Here is a 21,585-nt window from a genome sequence, read left to right as displayed (position 1 = left end):
TGGCAGCAGTGGATGTTCAGGGTGACAGCAGTGGGTGCTGGAAGCTTCTCCGGTAGCACTTGGTTGCTCTGGAACTTTCACCAGCAGCTCTCGGTGGCTCTGGGAGCTTCTCGGTAACACTTGGTGTGGTGTCTCCAGTGCATGAGGTGCAGGTGACAAGCGGAACATGGGGCACAGGTGACAAGTGGAACATGAGGCGCAGGTGACAAGCGGAACATGGGGCGCAGGTGACAAGCGGAACATGGGGTGCAGGTGACAAGCGGGGCGGCGCAGCCCAGGTCGCCTCCTCTGCGGAGCGCGTCCCTCTGCTGCCAGCCCGTTCTGAAGGGTTTTGGCCGGTCCTGCCGCTCCAGCCGCCGCCGGTACCACCGGGGACTCTGCGCTGAACACCAACACACCGGGTAGCTGGAGCTAAAACGCGCTTCAGGAGGGACTTGGCGTTGAGAATGACCGACGTGTGCAGCGATCTAAAATGATTCCTGAAGGGTTTTGTTTGATAGCAAACAAACTTAGAAATGAAGTAGCTCGTCCTGTTGTGTTTTCTTTCTCTGTTGATTTTCATGCTTTTGTTGAAATCCTCCTTTTCCTCCTCAGCGACGTTGACAAAAGCTCCGCGTCTTCTCCTTGGAGCTTCAGTGTTCAGTTAATTGATGTCCTGGTTTTGGTTCTCATTAGCCCCAAGCCAATGTACAGATAAGACTTTCCGTGGTTAGTGACCCTGTTTTCTTGCTGAGAAGCCTTTCCCAGCACCTCGAGGTTGTGTTTTCTGTGTGTTTGTTGGACCATTTTTAGTGCACTGTATTCCCAGGTTCTCCCTGCACAGACACATCCAGCGTTGCCTTTTCTTCACGGGGCTGGTTTAGAGTTTCCCTGCTGCTTGTGCCGCTGTGATCGGAGCAATTGCATCCGCCTGGGGGGTTGTTTCCGTGGGGAGCGTGACGTACATTTCCATACGGACCCGAAGGAACGTGCGGTGTCTGAACGCAGCAGCCTGCAAACTGCACTCGCTGATAGAAGAGAAATGCTGGTTTTCAAATGGGTGAAAGGTGGACGTGAGGCAGGCGGTTGGGCCCTCCTAACGAGCACTGACTTACTGTTAATTGTAGTCTATCTGACAAGTTGGAACTCCTTCGTACAGCAGGACTTGTACTGAAAACACGGTGATATTGTGGAGCTGTCCCGCGGTGCCTGGGAACAGCGAACCGACCATCAGAGGGGTGGTTAATGAATCTATCAGCGTTGCCGTTAGTTTTGGTTTTAATTAAGGAGCACGGAGAAACACAGTGAATTAGCGGTGTAAAGCGCTGAGGAGGTTTTACAATAACATGGACCAGCAGGTGAGTGCTGAAGCAAACCGATTAAAAACCCCACACCAGTGGGTAACTGCTAAAAGAATCCTAAGTATGGAGCGGATGAGTAGGTGGTAATAAGGCGCGTTTTCTTTTTGCTCAGAACAGTTATTGTATCAGGGAAAAGAGCAAGAAGGAGTCATTGACGGCATCTTGAGCAGAAGCCTTAGTGCCAGCGCGCAGACCTGAGGGCCAATGAACTTCCCCATGGTAGAGCAGTTACACCGTTAATGGAAAACGGGAACACCGGTCAGCTGGAAGGTGATTCCTGGTGAGATTTAACCACGTTTTCAGGAGACCGTGTCTCCCTGCTCGATGTGAATTCTTTGTTAGAGAGAATGCGTGTGAGAGAGCTGCCCGTCGGGAGTGATCGGCTCGGTGCAAACGGCTCTGAAGGGGCTGGAGATGGGGTACCCGACAACCCCGGCTGACGTTACCCGATAACACCCGCTGACGTTACCCGATAACACCCGCTGACGTCTGTGCCGGGAAATCACGGTGTTGCATCTCGAATGCGCGTCAGCCCTTAGGGGTGCATGGGGTGGGCAAGGGGAAGGTGCCTCAGCTCCCTCCGGGGGAAGGGGCTGCAGCAAACCCCCCTGAGCGCCCTGGCCAGGCACACGGGGCTGGAGGTGACGAGGAGCAGCCGCTGTGGATTTACCACGGGTAAATTGTCACCGGCCAGCTCAATGGCTTTCTCCAACGGGGCGGGTGGCTCTGGGCAAGGGCAGCACAGGAAAGGTCGTTACCCCACCTTGGGGTGTTCAGTGTGGTTGTTACTCCACCTTGGGAGTGTTCAATGTGATTGTTACCCCATCTTGGGGTGTTCAGTGTGGTAGTTACTCCACCTTGGGAGTGTTCAATGTGGTTGTTACCCCATCTTGGGGTGTTCAGTGTGGTAGTTACCCCACCTTGGGAGTGTTCAATGTGGTTGTTACCCCATCTTGGGGTGTTCAGTGCGGCCGTTACCCTGCCTTGGGAGTGTTCAGTGTGATTGTTACCCCATCTTGGGGGGTTCAGTGCGGCCCTTACCCTGCCTTGGGAGTGTTCAGTGTGATTGTTACCCCATCTTGGGGGGTTCAGTGCGGCCGTTACCCTGCCTTGGGAGTGTTCAATGTGGTTGTTACCCCATCTTGGGGTGTTCAATGCGGTTGTTACCCCATCCTGGGAGGAATGGGTGTTCAGTGTGGCTGTTACCCCATCTTGGGGGTGTTCAGTGCAGCTGTTACCCCATCCCGGGGGTGTTCATGGGGTCTCCTGCAGCATCCTCACTGCAGGGCGGGACAGGGTCGGTTGTGCAGGGGTGACGAGGCGGGTGAACCTGCTGGACCAGCAGCGCCGGGGCGGTGATGGCCACGCGGAGCTCAGCTGGTGGCCGGTTACGAGCCCATTCCCAGGGCGGCGATGGCCACGCGGAGCTCAGCTGGTGGCCGGTTACGAGCCCATTGCCAGGGCGGCGATGGCCACGCGGAGCTCAGCTGGTGGCCGGTTACGAGCCCATTGCCAGGGCGGTGATGGCCACGCGGAGCTCAGCTGGTGGCCGGTTGCGAGCCCATTGCCAGGGCGGTGATGGCCACGCGGAGCTCAGCTGGTGGCCGGTTACGAGCCCATTGCCAGGGCGGTGATGGCCACGCGGAGCTCAGCTGGTGGCCGGTTACGAGCCCATTGCCAGGGCGGTGATGGCCACGCGGAGCTCAGCTGGTGGCCGGTTGTGAGCCCATTCCCAGGGCGGTGATGGCCACGCGGAGCTCAGCTGGTGGCCGGTTGTGAGCCCATTGCCAGGGCGGCGATGGCCACGCGGAGCTCAGCTGGTGGCCGGTTACGAGCCCATTCCCAGGGCGGTGATGGCCACGCGGAGCTCAGCTGGTGGCCGGTTGTGAGCCCATTCCCAGGGCGGCGATGGCCACGCGGAGCTCAGCTGGTGGCCGGTTACGAGCCCATTGCCAGGGCGGCGATGGCCACGCGGAGCTCAGCTGGTGGCCGGTTGCGAGCCCATTGCCAGGGCGGCGATGGCCACGCGGAGCTCAGCTGGTGGCCGGTTGCGAGCCCATTGCCAGGGCGGCGATGGCCACGCGGAGCTCAGCTGGTGGCCGGTTACGAGCCCATTCCCATGGCGGTGATGGCCACGCGGAGCTCAGCTGGTGGCCGGTTACGAGCCCATTCCCAGGGCGGTGATGGCCATGCGGAGCTCAGCTGGTGGCCGGTTGTGAGCCCATTCCCAGGGACGGGCACAGTGGCTGGTCCCTTTTGGTATGGCTTGCTCGGTCCCGTCCCCAGCACCAGCCTGCGACTCGCTGGCATGGAGCTCCACAGCAACACGGGCCGGGTTCTCGAGAAATACCAATCTTTGTTCTGCCTCAGGCTCTGGTAGTTTCACTCAACACCCTCCCGAGTTTTGTTTTGAAAGAGACTTTATTGCTGTGGGTGGGAGTCAGTGCAGTTCAACAGAGATGATGCAATTGTGACAAACACGGTGCACGTGCAAAATCATGGAGTCTTAAATATAAGGAAGAAGGATCCAGGCACAGAATTCGGCTGGTTGTTGAGACCCCGCGGCAGCGGGGTGTGGGTTAACGTCAGGTAGAAGAAGCTGTAGCTTTGAGGGAAGCGTGGTGGTAAAGTGTAACCCGGGAGTTATTGCTGCCGTTAGAGTCAGCTCTGGGAGGGTGCTGGGTAGGGTGAAGCCAAACGCCGCTGCCGCACACCGTGCTGATTTGTGGTTGTCACTGTGCCACTGAAAGTACCTGCGAGACCGACTCGTCGGCGGTGGCCGGAGCCCGGCAGCGCACTGCGCGGAGCAGCGCCAGCGCCTGATGAAGATGTCCCATCTGTCACCTTGTCTTGTGCTGTTTGCACCAGTTCCCGAGGAGATAATACCTGCTGATCTCTTCCATGCCGTTTTTGGTTCTGTCGTATTCCTTCTCAGTCTTGTCGTTCCCAGACTGAGGAGCCTGCTCTGTGTGGTTCAGTCTCACGCGGATGCTGCTCTAGGCCGTTGATCTTTCCTCCCTTGCTGTCACCTTTTCCGCTTCTGGTGCGGCCTCTCCGAGAGGAGCCGGGGGTGCAGGTGGTGCTGGGACACGGGCACTCGGGGCTCAGGCGGCGGTGCGGTGGTGCCGGGACACCGGGGCTCACGTGGCGGCGCGGTGCTGCTCTCTGTCCCCGGGTCCCTGCGGCTGTGGGCACCCGTGGGCAGCGCCGCGCTGGGGCTGAGCCCGGAGCCCAGCGCGGTGCCGGTGTGGGCTCCTCTGCTTGGCCCTCAGCTCTTGGCTCCATGGGGTCCTTCTGCTGTGTGTTGTGCTTGACCCTCGGTTTTACCACACCAGGTGCTGTGGTTGTTGGTTCACAGCTCCCCAGACCACCCAGCACAGGTACCGGCACAAACGCTATGAAACCACCCGGCTGTGCCCGCGCCCCCGGCACGGCTGCTCTGCGCCGTGCGGGACTGATCCTGTGCCCGGCAGAGCGGTGCAGTGCGGGACTGATCCTGTGCCCGCCAGAGCGGTGCAGTGCGGGACTGATCCTGTGCTGGGCAGAGCGGTGCAGTGCGGGACTGATCCTGTGCCCGGCAGAGCGGTGCAGTGCAGGACTGATCCTGTGCCCGCCAGAGCGGTGCAGTGCGGGACTGATCCTGTGCCCGCCAGAGCGGTGCAGTGCGGGACTGATCCTGTGCCCGCCAGAGCGGTGCAGTGCGGGACTGATCCTGTGCTGGGCAGAGCGGTGCAGTGCGGGACTGATCCTGTGCCCGGCAGAGCGGTGCAGTGCAGGACTGATCCTGTGCCCGCCAGAGCGGTGCAGTGCGGGACTGATCCTGTGCTGGGCAGAGCGGTGCAGTGCGGGACTGATCCTGTGCCCGCCAGAGCGGTGCAGTGCGGGACTGATCCTGTGCCCGCCAGAGCGGTGGAGTGCGGGACTGATCCTGTGCCTGCCAGAGCGGTGCAGTGTGGGACTGATCCTGTGCTGGGCAGAGCGGTGCAGTGCGGGACTGATCCTGTGCCCGCCAGAGCGGTGCAGTGCGGGACTGATCCTGTGCCCGCCAGAGCGGTGCAGTGCGGGACTGATCCTGTGCTGGGCAGAGCGGTGCAGTGCGGGACTGATCCTGTGCTGGGCAGAGCGGTGCAGTGCGGGACTGATCCTGTGCTGGGCAGAGCGGTGCAGTGTGGGACTGATCCTGTGCTGGGCAGAGCGGTGCAGTGCGGGACTGATCCTGTGCTGGCCAGAGCGGTGCAGTGCGGGACTGATCCTGTGCTGGGCAGAGCGGTGCAGTGCGGGACCCTGAGTCAGTGTTGATGGTGCACAGTAAGACATTAAAAGAGGGAACAGGAGCTACTTTGGTGCGGGTGCGATCGGCTGAGCGCAGTGGGTGCTTCAGCACCGCAAAGGCGTTTGGGGCTTAGTGTCAGAAATGTAGTGCCTCAGGTATCATAGGGGCCATAACGATCCCTAAAGGCCTAAACATTAACCCCTGACTTCTTATACTCACAGCCTGATCCATAAAGATCCTGTGAATCGACCCGTACGATCTTTATGGATCGGTTGTTAGGCTGTGTTAGAAAGGACTGTTTGGCCATATGCTAAGTGTGAAAGTGCAGGAGCAGCAGTCAATCCGTTACCTCTGTTTACAGGTTTTTCCTGTAGCTGTAAGCAGAGTGGAGTTTGGGGCGAGGATGCCACGGGTGCCGTAAGGAAGAGCGCAGGAGCCGGCGGGCCGGGCGGTGTGTGCCCGCTGCCCAGGGCCGCGCCAGCTGCCCCTCCGTCACCGCGTCAGGCTCGGCGCACGTGCAGACCCATCCTCGCTCTTGCTTTTTTAAATACACATGCAGAGCAAACTAGAGCTGGGCCTATCGGAATGAATCATCGTTTAACTGATTCGTACGCGGAGTTTTGCAGGTAGCTGGGGGCTGACACCAGACGCAGGGAGCGGGGTGTTCCCGGGCGGGCGCGGGGTCTGGCTGCTGGGAGGGCTGGGGCGGCCACAGCGAACCGAACCCGCACGGACACGGCGGTGAGGAGCGCTGAGTGGTGCCCGGAGACGGGCACGGGGGACAGCGAGCTGAGATAAGGACAGTGTTTCATGGCTGCATGTGACATCTGGGAGACAGACGCTGGAATATCGCCCCTGCACTGAGTCCTGCACTTTGACAAGTGCATTGAAAATGAAAGAGGGTGCTGGAAAGAGCCACAGAAATGATTTGGGGTCTGGGAAAAGGCACAAGTGTGAACGTCAGCCCCTGCTCACCCCAACCGAGGCTGAGGGGACGGGGTTCAACAGAGAAACCCTGCACTGCGGGGCTACCCGCGATCACAGAGAGGTGTAACGAGAAATAGTGAGTACAAAAGGGCAATCAAATTACAACTAAGGCACACGTTTTTTCATTGAGTGTTTGCTTATTAGTTTATCCGAGGAGGGAGTGTGGCTTCCAGCATGTGATATATTTTAGACTCAGGTTGGGTGCTTTTCAGGAAACTGTTGGCCAAGTTCAAGTAGTTCAGCTCGTTGTGGGAGTCGCTGGTCGGCCCCTGGGTGCCGGTGAACGCGTGCCGTGCCGTGCCGTGCCGGGCCGTGCCGGGCCGTGCCGTGCCATGCCGTGCCGGGCCGTGCCGTGCCGTGCCGTGCCGGGCCGTGCCGTGCCGTGCCGTGCCGGGCCGTGCCGTGCCGTGCCGGGCCGTGCCGTGCCGTGCCGTGCCGGGCCGTGCCGTGCCGTGCCGTGCCGTGCCGTGCCGGGCCGTGCCGTGACGTGCCGGGCCGTGCCGTGCCGTGCCGGGCCGGGCCGCAGCGCAGCGTGCGCCCTTCGCTGCCTCCTGCCGCCCGCTCAAACCCGGTCTCATCTGCTCTTTCGTGCTGAGAGGTTCCCCGTCTCTGTGCGCGTGTTCATCAGGACCAGTCTGCCCAGCCGGTGTCTCAGTCTTGGGCTGGATGAACAGAAGGTCTTATTCCCTCTTCTCCAAAAGAAGCTTGGCTCTAGGTGTCTTTTTCAGGCCTGGGGAGAGCTGAAGCTGCCCAGCTCCTTGTTTCCAGCTGGTCACAATCAGACCCAGGTTCGTGGGGTTTTGTAGCTGTGGTTGTGGTGTTGCATAAGCCAAGCAGGAAACATTCCCAGTCTCTGAAGGTCAGTGGTCACCTCTTTAATGTCTGTCGGGCTCTTTGGTGGGATCAGCGTGATTTACAGGTCCAACAAACACGTTCATTTCGCTCGGTGCCTGTTCCGTGGGGGCGCTCAGCGGCTGGATGGACCGGCCCGCCATGGCTCTGGGGAGCTGGTCCGTGGGGCGGCCGACGTGGGCTGCGGTCGCCCCGTGCGAGAGGGACGGGACGTTTTGCCTGGACCGGTCACCCCGAGTTCATCAGGAGCCGAACCTCTTCTGACATTCATTTCGAGCTGCGTTTGTGCCGCGGCAGCCGCTCTGGAGCCCGGGCGGGTGGGACGGCGCTGGCTGGCGCTGGCAGCTCTGCCGGGAGCTCCGCCACGGGGCTCGGGGCTCCTGTTCTGTGGATGAACGTGACGGGATGGGCTCGTGTCTCAGGCCGTGGGTGCTGGGGGTGATAAAACAGTGACCAACATCTTTCCAGACCAGCTCCTGAGCAACAACTGTTTCCCTGGAAAACCTTTAGAGCCAAAGGGCTTTGTTATCTGCAGCACGTAACTGCAAGAAGGGCTCGTGCAGCCGGTGCTTTCCCGCGGGAGCCGAGAACCTCCCTCCTGCTCTTTATCTTGTTTCCTTTTGGCGGAGGCAGCTTCTCCCAGCGTGGCGCTGAGCGCAGCGGCGGCGGGGCCGAGCTTTCCTCAGGAGGTGATCTAAGCCCCGGAATTCCTGTTGTTCTGCCAGCGCACACAGCGCCGTCCCTGCGCTGGTCCCAGTCTCACCAGCATCCCGCACACAGAAACCCGGGCTGGTTCCTCCTCTCCTGCACTGGAACGCGGGGCGGCGCTTGCTCTGCCCGGGCCCTGCGCCGCGGTGGTGAAGGGAAACGAGCTGCACGTTCAGACTGTCCCGCGGGCCCTGGCCAGGGGGTCGGCCGGTGGGGTCCCCTGTCCCTGCAGAGCCGAGGGGCGGCTGGTGGGGGTCCCCTGTCCCCGCGGGGCCGATGGGCGGCTGGTGGGGGTCCCCTGTTCCTGCAGAACCAAGGGGCGGCTGGTGGGGGTCCCCTGTCCCCGCAGGGCCGAGGGGCGGCTGGTGGGGGTCCCCTGTTCCTGCAGAACCAAGGGGCGGCTGGTGGGGGTCCCCTGTCCCCGCAGGGCCGAGGGGCGGCTGGTGGGGTCTCTGGGCCACCTGTGTCTTGGTCCCTTCTCCCGCTGGCGTTGGAAGGGGCCGGGGGATCCTGCCAGATTTCGGAGGATCCTGCAGTGTGTCACGCGTGCCCCGGCTCACAGCTTGCTGCCGGAACCACTGCGCAGGGACACGGGCTTCTCATGGCTGACTGGGGAGAAAAAATGTACAGTCAGAGAAAAACAAACATAATCGTTTAAGGAAAGGTGAAAAAGTTACCTGGGCTTGTTTGCGTCGTACGTAGCGTCTGCTGCTGTAACTTTGTCCCAGTGCTGGTGCCACCGGAGCCGGTGCTGGCTCGGAGCAGCGGATGCTGCGCGGTGAGGGCGGCTCCTCCGGGACGCTCCGGATCCCTTCAGCCGTGTCCGCAGACCGCTCTGTGCGCTGCTCACCTTTGGCTGCTTTCCTTTTACCTCTTTCCTGTTTCTGTTGTTTCCTGCGGGGGCTGCACGTGGCGCGGGGGATCTGGATGTGCTGCCAGCTGGTGTCTGAGCCCCACAGCGCAGGTCCCGCGCCAGGAAACCCGCCTGCTTGACCTTCACCTCTGTTTACCGTTTTCCGTGTGGGTTATGGATCCAAATGAGTGCTTTCTTGCTTCTGGCACTTTAGTTCATGGCAGCAAGGGACCTTTTTAAAATGTGTGTGTAGGGTGAGCAGAGCAGCCCCGTTCTGGTCGGCGTGGGCTCCGGGCTGCCCCACGGGTGTGGAGCACGGCTGCAGATGCGGGCAGGTTTGTCGGTGATGGAGATGTCTGCTGTGGTCCCCGTCGCTCCCGACAGAGCCCAGGCCCGTTCCCGGCACATGGCAGAGCTGCGGAGCCGCTCCTGGCACGGGCGGTCCTGCTCCCGGCACGGGCGGTCCTGCTCGGGGCACGGACGGTCCTGCTCGGGGCACGGACGGTCCTGCTCGGGGCACGGGCGGTCCTGCTCGGGGCACGGGCGGTCCTGCTCGGGGCACGGACGGTCCTGCTCGGGGCACGGACGGTCCTGCTCCCGGCACGGACGGTCCTGCTCCCGGCACGGGCGGTCCTGCTCGGGGCACGGACGGTCCTGCTCGGGGCACGGGCGGTCCTGCTCGGGGCACGGGCGGTCCTGCTCGGGGCACGGGCGGTCCTGCTCCCGGCACGGGCGGTCCTGCTCCCGGCACGGACGGTCCTGCTCCCGGCACGGACGGTCCTGCTCCCGGCGCGGGCGGTCCTGCTCGGGGCACGGACGGTCCTGCTCCCGGCACGGACGGTCCTGCTCCCGGCACGGGCGGTCCTGCTCCCGGCACGGGCGGTCCTGCTCGGGGCACGGACGGTCCTGCTCCCGGCACGGGCGGTCCTGCTCCCGGCACGGACGGTCCTGCTCCCGGCACGGGCGGTCCTGCTCCCGGCGCGGGCGGTCCTGCTCCCGGCACGGGCGGTCCTGCTCCCGGCACGGACGGTCCTGCTCGGGGCACGGGCGGTCCTGCTCGGGGCACGGACGGTCCTGCTCGGGGCACGGGCGGTCCTGCTCGGGGCACGGGCGGTCCTGCTCCCGGCACGGACGGTCCTGCTCCCGGCACGGGCGGTCCTGCTCGGGGCACGGGCGGTCCTGCTCGGGGCACGGACGGTCCTGCTCGGGGCACGGACGGTCCTGCTCGGGGCACGGACGGTCCTGCTCGGGGCACGGACGGTCCTGCTCGGGGCACGGGCGGTCCTGCTCGGGGCACGGACGGTCCTGCTCCCGGCACGGGCGGTCCTGCTCGGGGCACGGGCGGTCCTGCTCGGGGCACGGACGGTCCTGCTCGGGGCACGGGCGGTCCTGCTCGGGGCACGGGCGGTCCTGCTCGGGGCACGGGCGGTCCTGCTCCCGGCACGGGCGGTCCTGCTCGGGGCACGGGCGGTCCTGCTCCCGGCACGGGCGGTCCTGCTCCCGGCACGGACGGTCCTGCTCGGGGCACGGACGGTCCTGCTCCCGGCACGGGCGGTCCTGCTCGGGGCACGGACGGTCCTGCTCCCGGCACGGGCGGTCCTGCTCGGGGCACGGACGGTCCTGCTCCCGGCGCGGGCGGTCCTGCTCGGGGCACGGACGGTCCTGCTCCCGGCACGGACGGTCCTGCTCCCGGCACGGGCGGTCCTGCTCCCGGCACGGGCGGTCCTGCTCGGGGCACGGACGGTCCTGCTCCCGGCGCGGGCGGTCCTGCTCCCGGCACGGGCGGTCCTGCTCCCGGCACGGACGGTCCTGCTCGGGGCACGGGCGGTCCTGCTCGGGGCACGGACGGTCCTGCTCGGGGCACGGGCGGTCCTGCTCGGGGCACGGGCGGTCCTGCTCCCGGCACGGACGGTCCTGCTCCCGGCACGGGCGGTCCTGCTCGGGGCACGGGCGGTCCTGCTCGGGGCACGGACGGTCCTGCTCGGGGCACGGACGGTCCTGCTCGGGGCACGGGCGGTCCTGCTCGGGGCACGGACGGTCCTGCTCCCGGCACGGGCGGTCCTGCTCGGGGCACGGGCGGTCCTGCTCCCGGCACGGGCGGTCCTGCTCCCGGCACGGACGGTCCTGCTCGGGGCACGGACGGTCCTGCTCCCGGCACGGGCGGTCCTGCTCCCGGCACGGACGGTCCTGCTCCCGGCACGGACGGTCCTGCTCGGGGCACGGACGGTCCTGCTCCCGGCACGGGCGGTCCTGCTCGGGGCACGGGCGGTCCTGCTCCCGGCACGGGCGGTCCTGCTCGGGGCACGGGCGGTCCTGCTCGGGGCACGGACGGTCCTGCTCCCGGCGCGGGCGGTCCTGCTCGGGGCACGGACGGTCCTGCTCCCGGCACGGACGGTCCTGCTCCCGGCACGGGCGGTCCTGCTCCCGGCACGGGCGGTCCTGCTCGGGGCACGGACGGTCCTGCTCCCGGCGCGGGCGGTCCTGCTCCCGGCACGGGCGGTCCTGCTCCCGGCACGGACGGTCCTGCTCGGGGCACGGGCGGTCCTGCTCGGGGCACGGACGGTCCTGCTCGGGGCACGGGCGGTCCTGCTCGGGGCACGGGCGGTCCTGCTCCCGGCACGGACGGTCCTGCTCCCGGCACGGGCGGTCCTGCTCGGGGCACGGGCGGTCCTGCTCGGGGCACGGACGGTCCTGCTCGGGGCACGGACGGTCCTGCTCGGGGCACGGGCGGTCCTGCTCCCGGCACGGGCGGTCCTGCTCGGGGCACGGGCGGTCCTGCTCGGGGCACGGACGGTCCTGCTCCCGGCACGGGCGGTCCTGCTCGGGGCACGGGCGGTCCTGCTCGGGGCACGGACGGTCCTGCTCGGGGCACGGGCGGTCCTGCTCGGGGCACGGGCGGTCCTGCTCGGGGCACGGGCGGTCCTGCTCCCGGCACGGGCGGTCCTGCTCGGGGCACGGGCGGTCCTGCTCCCGGCACGGGCGGTCCTGCTCCCGGCACGGACGGTCCTGCTCGGGGCACGGACGGTCCTGCTCCCGGCACGGGCGGTCCTGCTCCCGGCACGGACGGTCCTGCTCCCGGCACGGACGGTCCTGCTCGGGGCACGGACGGTCCTGCTCCCGGCACGGGCGGTCCTGCTCGGGGCACGGGCGGTCCTGCTCGGGGCACGGGCGGTCCTGCTCGGGGCACGGGCGGTCCTGCTCCCGGCACGGGCGGTCCTGCTCCCGGCGCGGGCGGTCCTGCTCCCGGCGCGGGCGGTCCTGCTCCCGGCGCGGGCGGTCCTGCTCCCGGCACGGGCGGTCCTGCTCCCGGCACGGGCGGTCCTGCTCCCGGCGCGGGCGGTCCTGCTCCCGGCGCGGGCGGTCCTGCTCCCGGCGCGGGCGGTCCTGCTCCCGAGGGCTCCCGCGGCGCGGAGCCGAGCACGGGCCGCCGCAGCGCTTGCAGTCGTGCTCACACCTGCCTGCTCGGGCATCTGCTGCGCGGCTCTAACTGCGCTCTGCGGGAGCCTTTGCGAGGGCGCCCGCGGTGACGGGGAGCGAGGGCCCGTCCGCGGCCCCGCGCCGGCTCTGGGGTGACCCTGCGCCCGGTCCCGGTGGCGCCACCGCTGGCCGGCACGCTCCCTCTCCTCCGTGGCTGTTTTCATGGCTCCAACACCACTGGCATTTTGCGTCTGGTGTGGCAGGACTGAGCTCTCTGCTGTTCCCATTCAGGGGCAACTCCCATTTTCTGAAGGAAATACGTTACTTTTGATAGATTCCTCTGCTGGTTTGGCTGCTCCAGCTTTCTGTAGGGGCCTCTCAGAAGCTGTTTCTTCACTTTGGCCACACACCTGCTCAGAGCTGCTGCTGTGTTATTGTGGAACACATTCCCCGCTGCCTGCAAGCGCGTTACCTTTTCAGCTGCTTCTTTTAATTTCCTTTCAACTCTTTCTCATTTGTGTGCTCTTCGATGAAGCATTGTTGGCTATGTTTGCTTTCAAGGGATTGTTGAATGTGAGATCTTTATTGCGGTTATTGCAGGTTGGCTCTTGAATAGATCTTGTCTGTCAGCCTGTGCGTTGCTGGGACTGAATCTGAAGCTCTGGGCTCTTTCTTCCTCCAGAAGGATTTGTCTGTGCTGTTAAAACTTGAGCAGCTGCACCGTGTTCTTTCGGGAGTTGTTTCTAAGGCTTTGATTTTTGTGATTGGAGCTCATCATTGTGTGGAAGAAATCATGGCTTGTAAGCGCAAACCAGAGCAGCAGCTTGTTCTGCCCCGTGAGCCACGGGCCCTGCCCGGCTGGGCTCTGCGGTGCCGGCACACGGGACCGGCATCGCTGCGGTGACCCCGGCCCAGCGGCCTCCTCCCGTCCCGGGTCCCTCCTGGGTCTTGTGGGAACTGACAGGAGCCACACCGAGCCTCCCGTACAGGAGAGCCCCAAGGGACAGACCCTTCCCTTCCCTTCCCTTCCCTTCCCTTCCCTTCCCTTCCCTTCCCTTCCCTTCCCTTCCCTTCCCTTCCCTTCCCTTCCCTTCCCTTCCCTTCCCTTCCCTTCCCTTCCCTTCCCTTCCCTTCCCTTCCCTTCCCTTCCCTTCCCTTCCCTTCCCTTCCCTTCCCTTCCCTTCCCTTCCCTTCCCTTCGTGTTTGGGGCACAAGGCAACTCGGTTCCTTTTGGAATTAATGTTGGCTTGACCGTCCGGCCCTCGGGGCTGGCAGCTGCTCACACCCCTGTGAGCTGTGGTCAATCTGCCTCTGGGTCCGTGTCCCTGTGGTGGTGGCAGGTGCTCCTCACTGTTCGAGCTCAGCCACTGCTGCTGGTGGAGACGGGGTCGGTGCCTGGCACAGCATTGGCATCGGCAGCAAACCCGCTCTGCTGGGTCGGTGCCTGGCACAGCATTGGCATCGGCAGCAAACCCGCTCTGCTGGGTCGGTGCCTGGCACAGCATTGGCATCGGCAGCAAACCCGCTCTGCTGGGTCAGTGCCTGGCACAGCATTGGCATCGACAGCAAACCCGCTCTGCTGGGTCGGTGCCTGGCACAGCATTGGCATCGGCAGCAAACCCGCTCTGCTGGGTCGGTGCCTGGCACAGCATTGGCATCGGCAGCAAACCCGCTCTGCTGGGTCGGTGCCTGGCACAGCATTGGCATCGACAGCAAACCCGCTCTACTGGGTCAGTGCCTGGCACAGCATTGGCATCGGCAGCAAACCCGCTCTGCTGGGTCGGTGCCTGGCACAGCATTGGCATCGACAGCAAACCCGCTCTACTGGGTCAGTGCCTGGCACAGCATTGGCATCGACAGCAAACCCGCTCTGCTGGGTCAGCGCGGTGCATGCGGGAGCTGCTGGGCTGTCCGGCACGTGGGAGGCCGGAGCAGAGCACCGTGCTCCTCTGTGAGCCGGAGCCAAGGAGCTGTTACCACTGTGGCTGCAGGAGCAGAGCAGCCTGGTCCTGGTGCACGAAGCAGCCTGATCCCTGTGCATGGAGCAGCCCGGTCCCCGTGCATGGAGCAGCCCGGTCCCTGTGCACAGAGCAGCTTTCTCTGCAGATCCCTGCGGGCTCAGAGCTGTGGCTGCACACCGAGGTCCCTTCTGCAGGGTTGTGGGACGAGCATCCCGTGTTTGGATGAGCCTCCCGTGTCTGGATTGCTCCCGGGGTGGCTGTGCTGCATCACGGAGTGGAACAGTCGAGTTGAATCGCAGGAACTCTGATACAAGAAAGTGGTTCATACATGCGATGGTGTTTGGAGAAGCAGTCACAAGAGACACTGAGGTGACTGGATTGTGCCCCCAAAGGGCTGTGCAGTGTCCTGACCGCGGGCGTTCTCTTCCTTCTGGTTTCTGCTGCAGGTTAAAGACAGAAAGAGCCACACTGGGGGGCTGAAGTTGTTTTCTGTCCTAAATACGAAGAGCTAATACTCCCCAGGGTGGGTCTCTGCACTGTAAAGTTTGGTGTGAAAGTCAATGTCTCCTGTGCTGGGACGTTCCTTCAGCCAGTGCTTGTGCTTGTGCACGTCTAATGCCACATGTTTAATACTGAACAGTATAATCTGGCAGTGAGGAAGAGTCCTGGAGGTTAAACAAGCATGTAGGAAGGTACACACGTTTATCTCTTCATGTATGGGTCTCTGAAAGAATGATGCACGTTCTGCTTCTCTTTGGGGACTGGAGGAGAACTGCGCTGCTGTTTTCCGTGGGCCTGGAGCTCCTGATCTCTCAGCCCAGGCATGGCCGCCCCTCCCCTGGTGCTCGTGGCAGGACGGGCCGTGGCTGATCGTGTGCCGAGCGCTGCTGCCGTCGGCGGTGGAACCGATAGCGCTGACCCGCGTTTGCTGTGCAGGTGCCTGGTGCCCAGTGCAGGTTACCCGTGCCTGGGAAAAATGAGCTGTCACGCCAGCGCGGTGGTTGGCACCCGGCAGTGGTTGGTGCCCTGCGGTGGTTGATGGCCTGCGGTGGTTGGTGCCCTGCGGTGCTTGGTGCCTGGCGGTGGTTGGTGCCCTGCGGTGGTTGATGCCCTGCGGTGGTTGATGCCTTGCGGTGGTTGGTGCCTGGTGGTGCTTTGTTCCCTGCAGTGGTTGGTGCGCTGCGGTGCTTGGTGCCCTGCAGTGGTTGGTGTACTACGGTGGTTGGTGCCCTGCGGTGGTTGGTGCCCGGCAGTGGTTTGTACCCGGCGGTGGTTGGTGCCCTGCAGTGGTTGGTGCCTGGCGGTGGTTGGTGCCCCGCGGTGATTGGTGCCCTGCGGTGGTTGGTGCCCTGCGGTGGTTGGTGCCCTGCGATGGTTGGTGCCCGGCGGTGGTTGGTGTCCTGCGGTGGTTGGTGCCCTGCGGTGGTTGGTGCCCTGCGGTGGTTTGTGCCCTGCGGTGGTTGGTGCCCTGCGATGGTTGGTGCCCGGCGGTGGTTGGTGTCCTGCGGTGGTTGGTGTCCTGCGGTGGTTTGTGCCCTGCGGTGATTGGTGCCCTGTGGTGGTTGGTGCCCTGTGGTGGTTTGTGTCCTGTGGTGGTTTGTGCCCTGCAGTGGTTGGTGCCCTGCGGTGGTTGGTGCCCTGCAGTGGTTTGTGCCCTGCGGTGGTTGGTGCCCTGCGGTGCTTGGTGCCTGGCGGTGGTTGGTGTCCTGCGGTGGTTGGTGCCCTGCGGTGCCCTGGGTGGCGGCGTGCGGGACGGGGGCTCTGCCGGCTCCTGCCCCGGCCCCGCAGTGTCACTCGCTTCTCTCTGGGCAAAGCTGTTCAGTGTTTTTAAAACAATGGCCCTTTGATTCACAGAACCAAACAGATGTAGGTGAGGGGAAGAAGGACCAGAACAGGCCCTGGGTGACGTTCTGGAGCTGGCGGTGGGGCTGGAGGGGCGAGTGAGGACGGGCAGTTCCTTCTGATGCCGGGTGGGTGTCCGTGTCCCGGTGCGGTGGGACGCGCGGTGGCAGCTCTGGCGCTGCGGGTCGCTGGCAGCTGGTTGAACCGGTGCTGAGCAGGCGGAGCAGGGGGATCAGGTCGGTCTGTCCATCTGTAAATCCACATCTCAGCTCTGGAACCCCTTCACGGACAAGAGGCGCCGCTGCCGCTGTCTGTGCCGCAGGGTCCCTGGGCCACAGCTGCTGGCGTGGGCTGGGGAGGGACAGTGTGTGGTCCTGGGGGTGCTGAGCGGAGCAGGACCCAGCGGGGGGGCAGCGGCTGCTGGGAGCACCAGGGGACAGGGACCGTGGTTGTTCACTTTGCCCCCCAGCACAAAAATCAGGAGCGTTAAACGGGACCGATGGGCTGCGGCTTTGGAATGGAACGCTGAAACCGGGCTAAACAGTGACTGCTCCCCCACAGAGAGTGCGGGCTGGCAGGGGAAGCAAACGGGAGGGAAACCAAGTGCTGGGATGGACAAAGGGCCGAGGGACAGAACGCCACGCCAGGGGCCTGGGAGGGGACGGTAGCGGCTGACGGGGTCAGGGGTTGTGAGGCCAGCCCCTGGTGCTGCCAGCGCAGATCCTCTTGTGTCCTGCTTGTCACCTGCAGGAGTGCATGCTGCGAAGAGCCACTGCCAACCCCACCGCGGTGCTGGGGACGCGGTGACGCTGCTGCAGCACCGGCCGGGCTGTGGGGCTGGGGGCTCCGGCTCAGGACGGTCCCACAGCTGCACGAGCGCCAGAGCCCCGGCCCACAGGCAGCCCGAGTGCGGTGCAGGGGATGCAGCCCGAGTGCGGTGCAGGGAGTGCAGCCTGAGCGTGGTGCAGGGAGTGCAGCCCGAGTGCGGTGCAGGGAATGCAGCCTGAGTGCGGTGCAGGGGATGCAGCCTGAGTGCGGTGCAGGGGATGCAGGCCGAGTGCGGTGCAGGGAGTGCAGCTGGAGCGTGGTGCAGGGGATGCAGCCTGAGCGCGGTGCAGGGAATGCAGCCCGAGCGCGGTGCAGGGGATGCAGCCTGAGCGTGGTGCAGGGAGTGCAGCCCGAGTGCGGTGCAGGGAATGCAGCCCGAGCGCCGTGCAGGGGATGCAGCCTGAGCGTGGTGCAGGGAGTGCAGCCCGAGTGCGGTGCAGGGAATGCAGCCCGAGCGCCGTGCAGGGAGTGCAGCCTGAGCGTGGTGCAGGGAGTGCAGCCCGAGTGCCGTGCAGGGAGTGCAGCCTGAGTGCGGTGCAGGGAATGCAGCCTGAGTGCGGTGCAGGGGATGCAGCCTGAGTGCGGTGCAGGGGATGCAGCCCGAGCGCGGTGCAGGGGATGCAGCCCGAGCGCGGTGCAGAGGATGCAGCCTGAGTGTGGTGCAGGGAATGCAGCCTGGAGACTGTGGACTGGAAATATGGGATGAGCTGCGTCCTGGGGACGCTGCTGCCCGTGCCAGGGAACCCGTGTGGGAGGCCGAGGGCTCTTTCCGCCTCCTCCTCCTCCTCCTTCTCTCTGTTCTCCTCATTCTCCTCTCCACTGGAAGACCTCACTGGTGCCGCCAGCTCCCGGTGCTGCCGCTCGTCCCGCTGTGTTTCCACACCTGTGAAGTCTGTGGTGAAGTCTATGGACTCCTTACACCCTATGGGAGATTGTTAAGTGAAATTTTGCTATTATACTGTTACTAGGCCATAAAGTATTATTTGTCACTTCTCATATTTTATAGGATAACATACAGTGTTGGAGTCTGCCCTGCGCCCCACAGAATGCGTATGGGGCATCTGCCAAGTCTCATCCTTCTCTAACTCTTTCTTTCCCCTTCCTGTAACTCACAGACATGGCACAGCCTGTGCTTTCCCGTCCCATGCTGTCCTTGCTGGTGCTGTGCCGTCCTGGGTCAGCGCCTCGGTGGTGCCCGGCTTAACCGCGCTCCGTGTCTCCACAGAAGTGTCTGCGGCTGAATCCCGACGTGCCCGTGTGGATCTCCAAGCAGCGCATCCTGTGCACGCTGAACCACAGCCTGAAGGATGTTCTGAACTACGGGCTGTTCCAGCCGGCCTTCAACGGCCGCGCCGGCAAGTTCCTGGACGAGGAGCGCCTGCTGCGGGAGTACCCCCTGAACCCCGACACGCCCGTCCCCTACCTGGAGGTAAACAGTGCTTTCATGTGTGTATGTCCAGATTTATCTGTAGAGATATATATAGAATCACGGGATGTCCTGGGCTGGAAGGACCCACAGGGATCAGAGTCTGCCTCCCGTCCCTGCACAGGACACCCCACCGGTCACCCCGTGTGTCTGAGCACGCTGTCCAGTCTCTGCTTGAACACTGTCAGGTTGGGCCGTGACACCTCCCTGGGAGCCTGTTCAGTGTCCAGCACCTCTGGGGAAGAACCTTTGCCTCATGTCCCACTGACCCTCCCAGCACATCTGCTGCTGTTCCCTGGGCTCTGTCACTGGTCGGTAGCACTTGCCCTTCCTCCTGCATATATGTGTATATATATATGTGGCCGTAAGTATGTAGGACGTCTATGATCGCTGCAGTCTCTATAGGCACCACAAACATTACTGCCCCCTTCCCCTTTCGTTTTTCCATTTCCCTTCCAGGAGTGCGAGCACAGAGGTTGTGTGGGTGTGTGTTTGCTCATGGAGGGAAAGCTGAGTTGTAGCTGCTCGTGACTGTGTGCTCGAGAGCTCCGTCTCACCTGTCACCACCACGGAGCAGCTTCCCTGTTTGCCGACCCTCCTTCCAAGTTCCTTTTGTCGAGTGACGCGTAACTGTCACAGAATCGCAGAAACGGAAGGAAAGGCGGTCTCGTAGGCGCTGAGGGAACGTCACAGGGACACCTTTGAGTGTGAGGCTGAAGGGCTGGAGCGCGATGGTTTAATTTACAGTCGCTGTAGGGACTGGAGCACAGCCGTGCGCTCTGACCGCAGGTGGCTGTCCCTGCAGGGGCCTCGTTCGTGTGGTGAGCGCGGAGGATAAACCTACACGGAGCCTGCTCCGGATAATTAGCGAGAGCAGAGGTTACCCGAAGTGACTCCGTGTTTGCATTCACTGTGGGCTTTGCCACGGCTGTCGGTTGTGTTCTAACTGACCTGCAGCGGTTTTGGCTCCGCCGGCTGTCGCTGGTCGCTCCCGCTGTCTGCTGCGGGCCTCCAGGTGCCTGCACCTGGACCTCTAAGTGTGGGGATCTTGCGCTGTATTTCACCCACAAAGTCTTTTTGGAAAGCATTACGTGCTTAAGCTGCACCAGCTCTTGCGGATGCAAGTGTGAATCACAGAATGCTGTTATTATAACTAACCCTGCCTAATTTGGAAAGAAAGTGCAGCACGATAATTTTGTAGCGAACTATCATTTAATGTAGACAAAAACATTGGGAACAACATTAAGGATGCTTGCAAATAAACCTTTGAGGCAGTAAATTCCTTAATGTTCCTTGTACAGACTTTAATGCTTTGGTTTTGTATAACTTAGCATAATGTCCACACTTAATGACTTGCCACACACATCTAAATGCAGACTTGACGTGGATATTTGTTGTGTGTCATTTCAATTCTTCATGACTTGGTAAGAACGGCAGCTGAGCACAGGAGAGTCATCCTGGAAAACCGAAAATCCAGCATCTGTTTTCAATGCATTAATCGTGTGTGATACAGCTGGGGTTTCCTGGACCCAGAAGATAAACCAGCCCTCAGGGCAGCGTGTGAAGGGCTGGGGTGGACGAGGGCTTTGTGCACACTGACAGAAGATGCCACTGCACGGCGGGTGTGCAGCAGCTCCCAGCAGCTCTGCATGGGACCGCTCTGCATGGGGCCGCTCTGCATGGGGCCGCTCTGCATGGGGCTGCTCTGCATGGGGCTGCTCTGCAGGGGGCCGCTCTGCAGGGGGCCGCTCTGCATGGGGCCGCTCTGCATGGGGCCGCTCTGCATGGGGCAGCTCTGCATGGGGCCGCTCTGCAGGGGGCCGCTCTGCATGGGACCGCTCTGCAGGGGGCCGCTCTGCATGGGGCCGCTCTGCATGGGACTGCTCTGCATGGGGCCGCTCTGCAGGGGGCCGCTCTGCAGGGGGCTGCTCTGCAGGGGGCTGCTCTGCATGGGGCTGCTCTGCATGGGGCTGCTCTGCATGGGACTGCTCTGCAGGGGGCCGCTCTGCAGGGGGCTGCTCTGCATGGGGCTGCTCTGCATGGGGCTGCTCTGCATGGGACTGCTCTGCAGGGGGCTGCTCTGCAGGGGGCTGCTCTGCATGGGGCCGCTCTGCAGGGGGCTGCTCTGCATGGGGCCGCTCTGCATGGGGCCGCTCTGCATGGGACTGCTCTGCAGGGGGCAGCTCTGCATGGGGCTGCTCTGCATGGGGCTGCTCTGCATGGGGCCGCTCTGCATGGGGCCGCTCTGCATGGGACTGCTCTGCAGGGGGCAGCTCTGCAGGGGGCTGCTCTGCATGGGGCTGCTCTGCATGGGGCTGCTCTGCATGGGGCCGCTCTGCAGGGGGCCGCTCTGCAGGGGGCCGCTCTGCATGGGACTGCTCTGCAGGGGGCAGCTCTGCATGGGGCTGCTCTGCAGGGGGCCGCTCTGCAGGGGGCCGCTCTGCATGGGGCTGCTCTGCAGGGGGCCGCTCTGCAGGGGGCCGCTCTGCAGGGGGCCGCTCTGCAGGGGGCTGCTCTGCAGGGGGCTGCTCTGCATGGGGCTGCTCTGCAGGGGGCTGTGGGTGCCAGGTTTGGTTATGGGGTGCAACAGCAGCTGCGGGTGCTGGTGACCAGGCCCGTGCTGCTCTGCATGGGGCTGTGGGTGCCCGGGCTCAGTTACAGGTGGAACAGCAGCTGCGGTGGTCAGGCCCATGCTGGCTCTGCATGGGGGCTGTGGGTGCCCAGGCTCAGTTACAGGTGCAACAGCAGCTGAGGGTGCTGGTGACCAGGCCCATGCTGCTCTGCATGGGGGTATGGGTGCTGGGTTTGGTTATGGGGTGCAACAGCAGCTGAGGGTGCTGGTGACCAGGTCCGTGCTGCTCTGCATGGGGGTATGGGTGCTGGGTTTGGTTATGGGGTGCAACAACAGCTGAGGGTGCTGGTGACCAGACCCGTGCTGCCCTGCATGGGGGTATGGGTGCCAGGTTTGGTTATGGGGTGGAACAGCAGCTGTGGGTGCTGGTGACCAGGCCCGTGCTGCTCTGCATGGGGGCTGTGGGTGCCCGGGCTCAGTTACAGGTGGAACAGCAGCTGAGGGTGCTGGTGACCAGGCCCGTGCT

At 63.7% G+C, this 21,585-nt stretch overlaps 1 protein-coding gene across 2 annotated transcripts in view; it reads left to right on the top strand.

The window, feature by feature from the left end:
* SHANK3 (SH3 and multiple ankyrin repeat domains 3) overlaps nucleotides 1–21,585 on the top strand; it is a 410,126-nt gene that overhangs the window by 60,368 nt on the left and 328,173 nt on the right. For both annotated transcript variants that reach the window (XM_065860718.2, XM_065860710.2), the window contains one exon: nucleotides 18,287–18,490. In XM_065860718.2, coding sequence (XP_065716790.1) covers nucleotides 18,287–18,490 — 204 coding nt within the window. The remainder of the gene's footprint in view (nucleotides 1–18,286; nucleotides 18,491–21,585) is intronic.

This window comes from Patagioenas fasciata, chromosome 1, assembly GCF_037038585.1.
Source record: "Patagioenas fasciata isolate bPatFas1 chromosome 1, bPatFas1.hap1, whole genome shotgun sequence".
NCBI classification, from domain to species: Eukaryota; Metazoa; Chordata; class Aves; order Columbiformes; family Columbidae; genus Patagioenas; species Patagioenas fasciata.
Note: the sequence above shows the minus strand (reverse complement) of the source record. Positions and strands in the feature narration are given on the sequence as shown.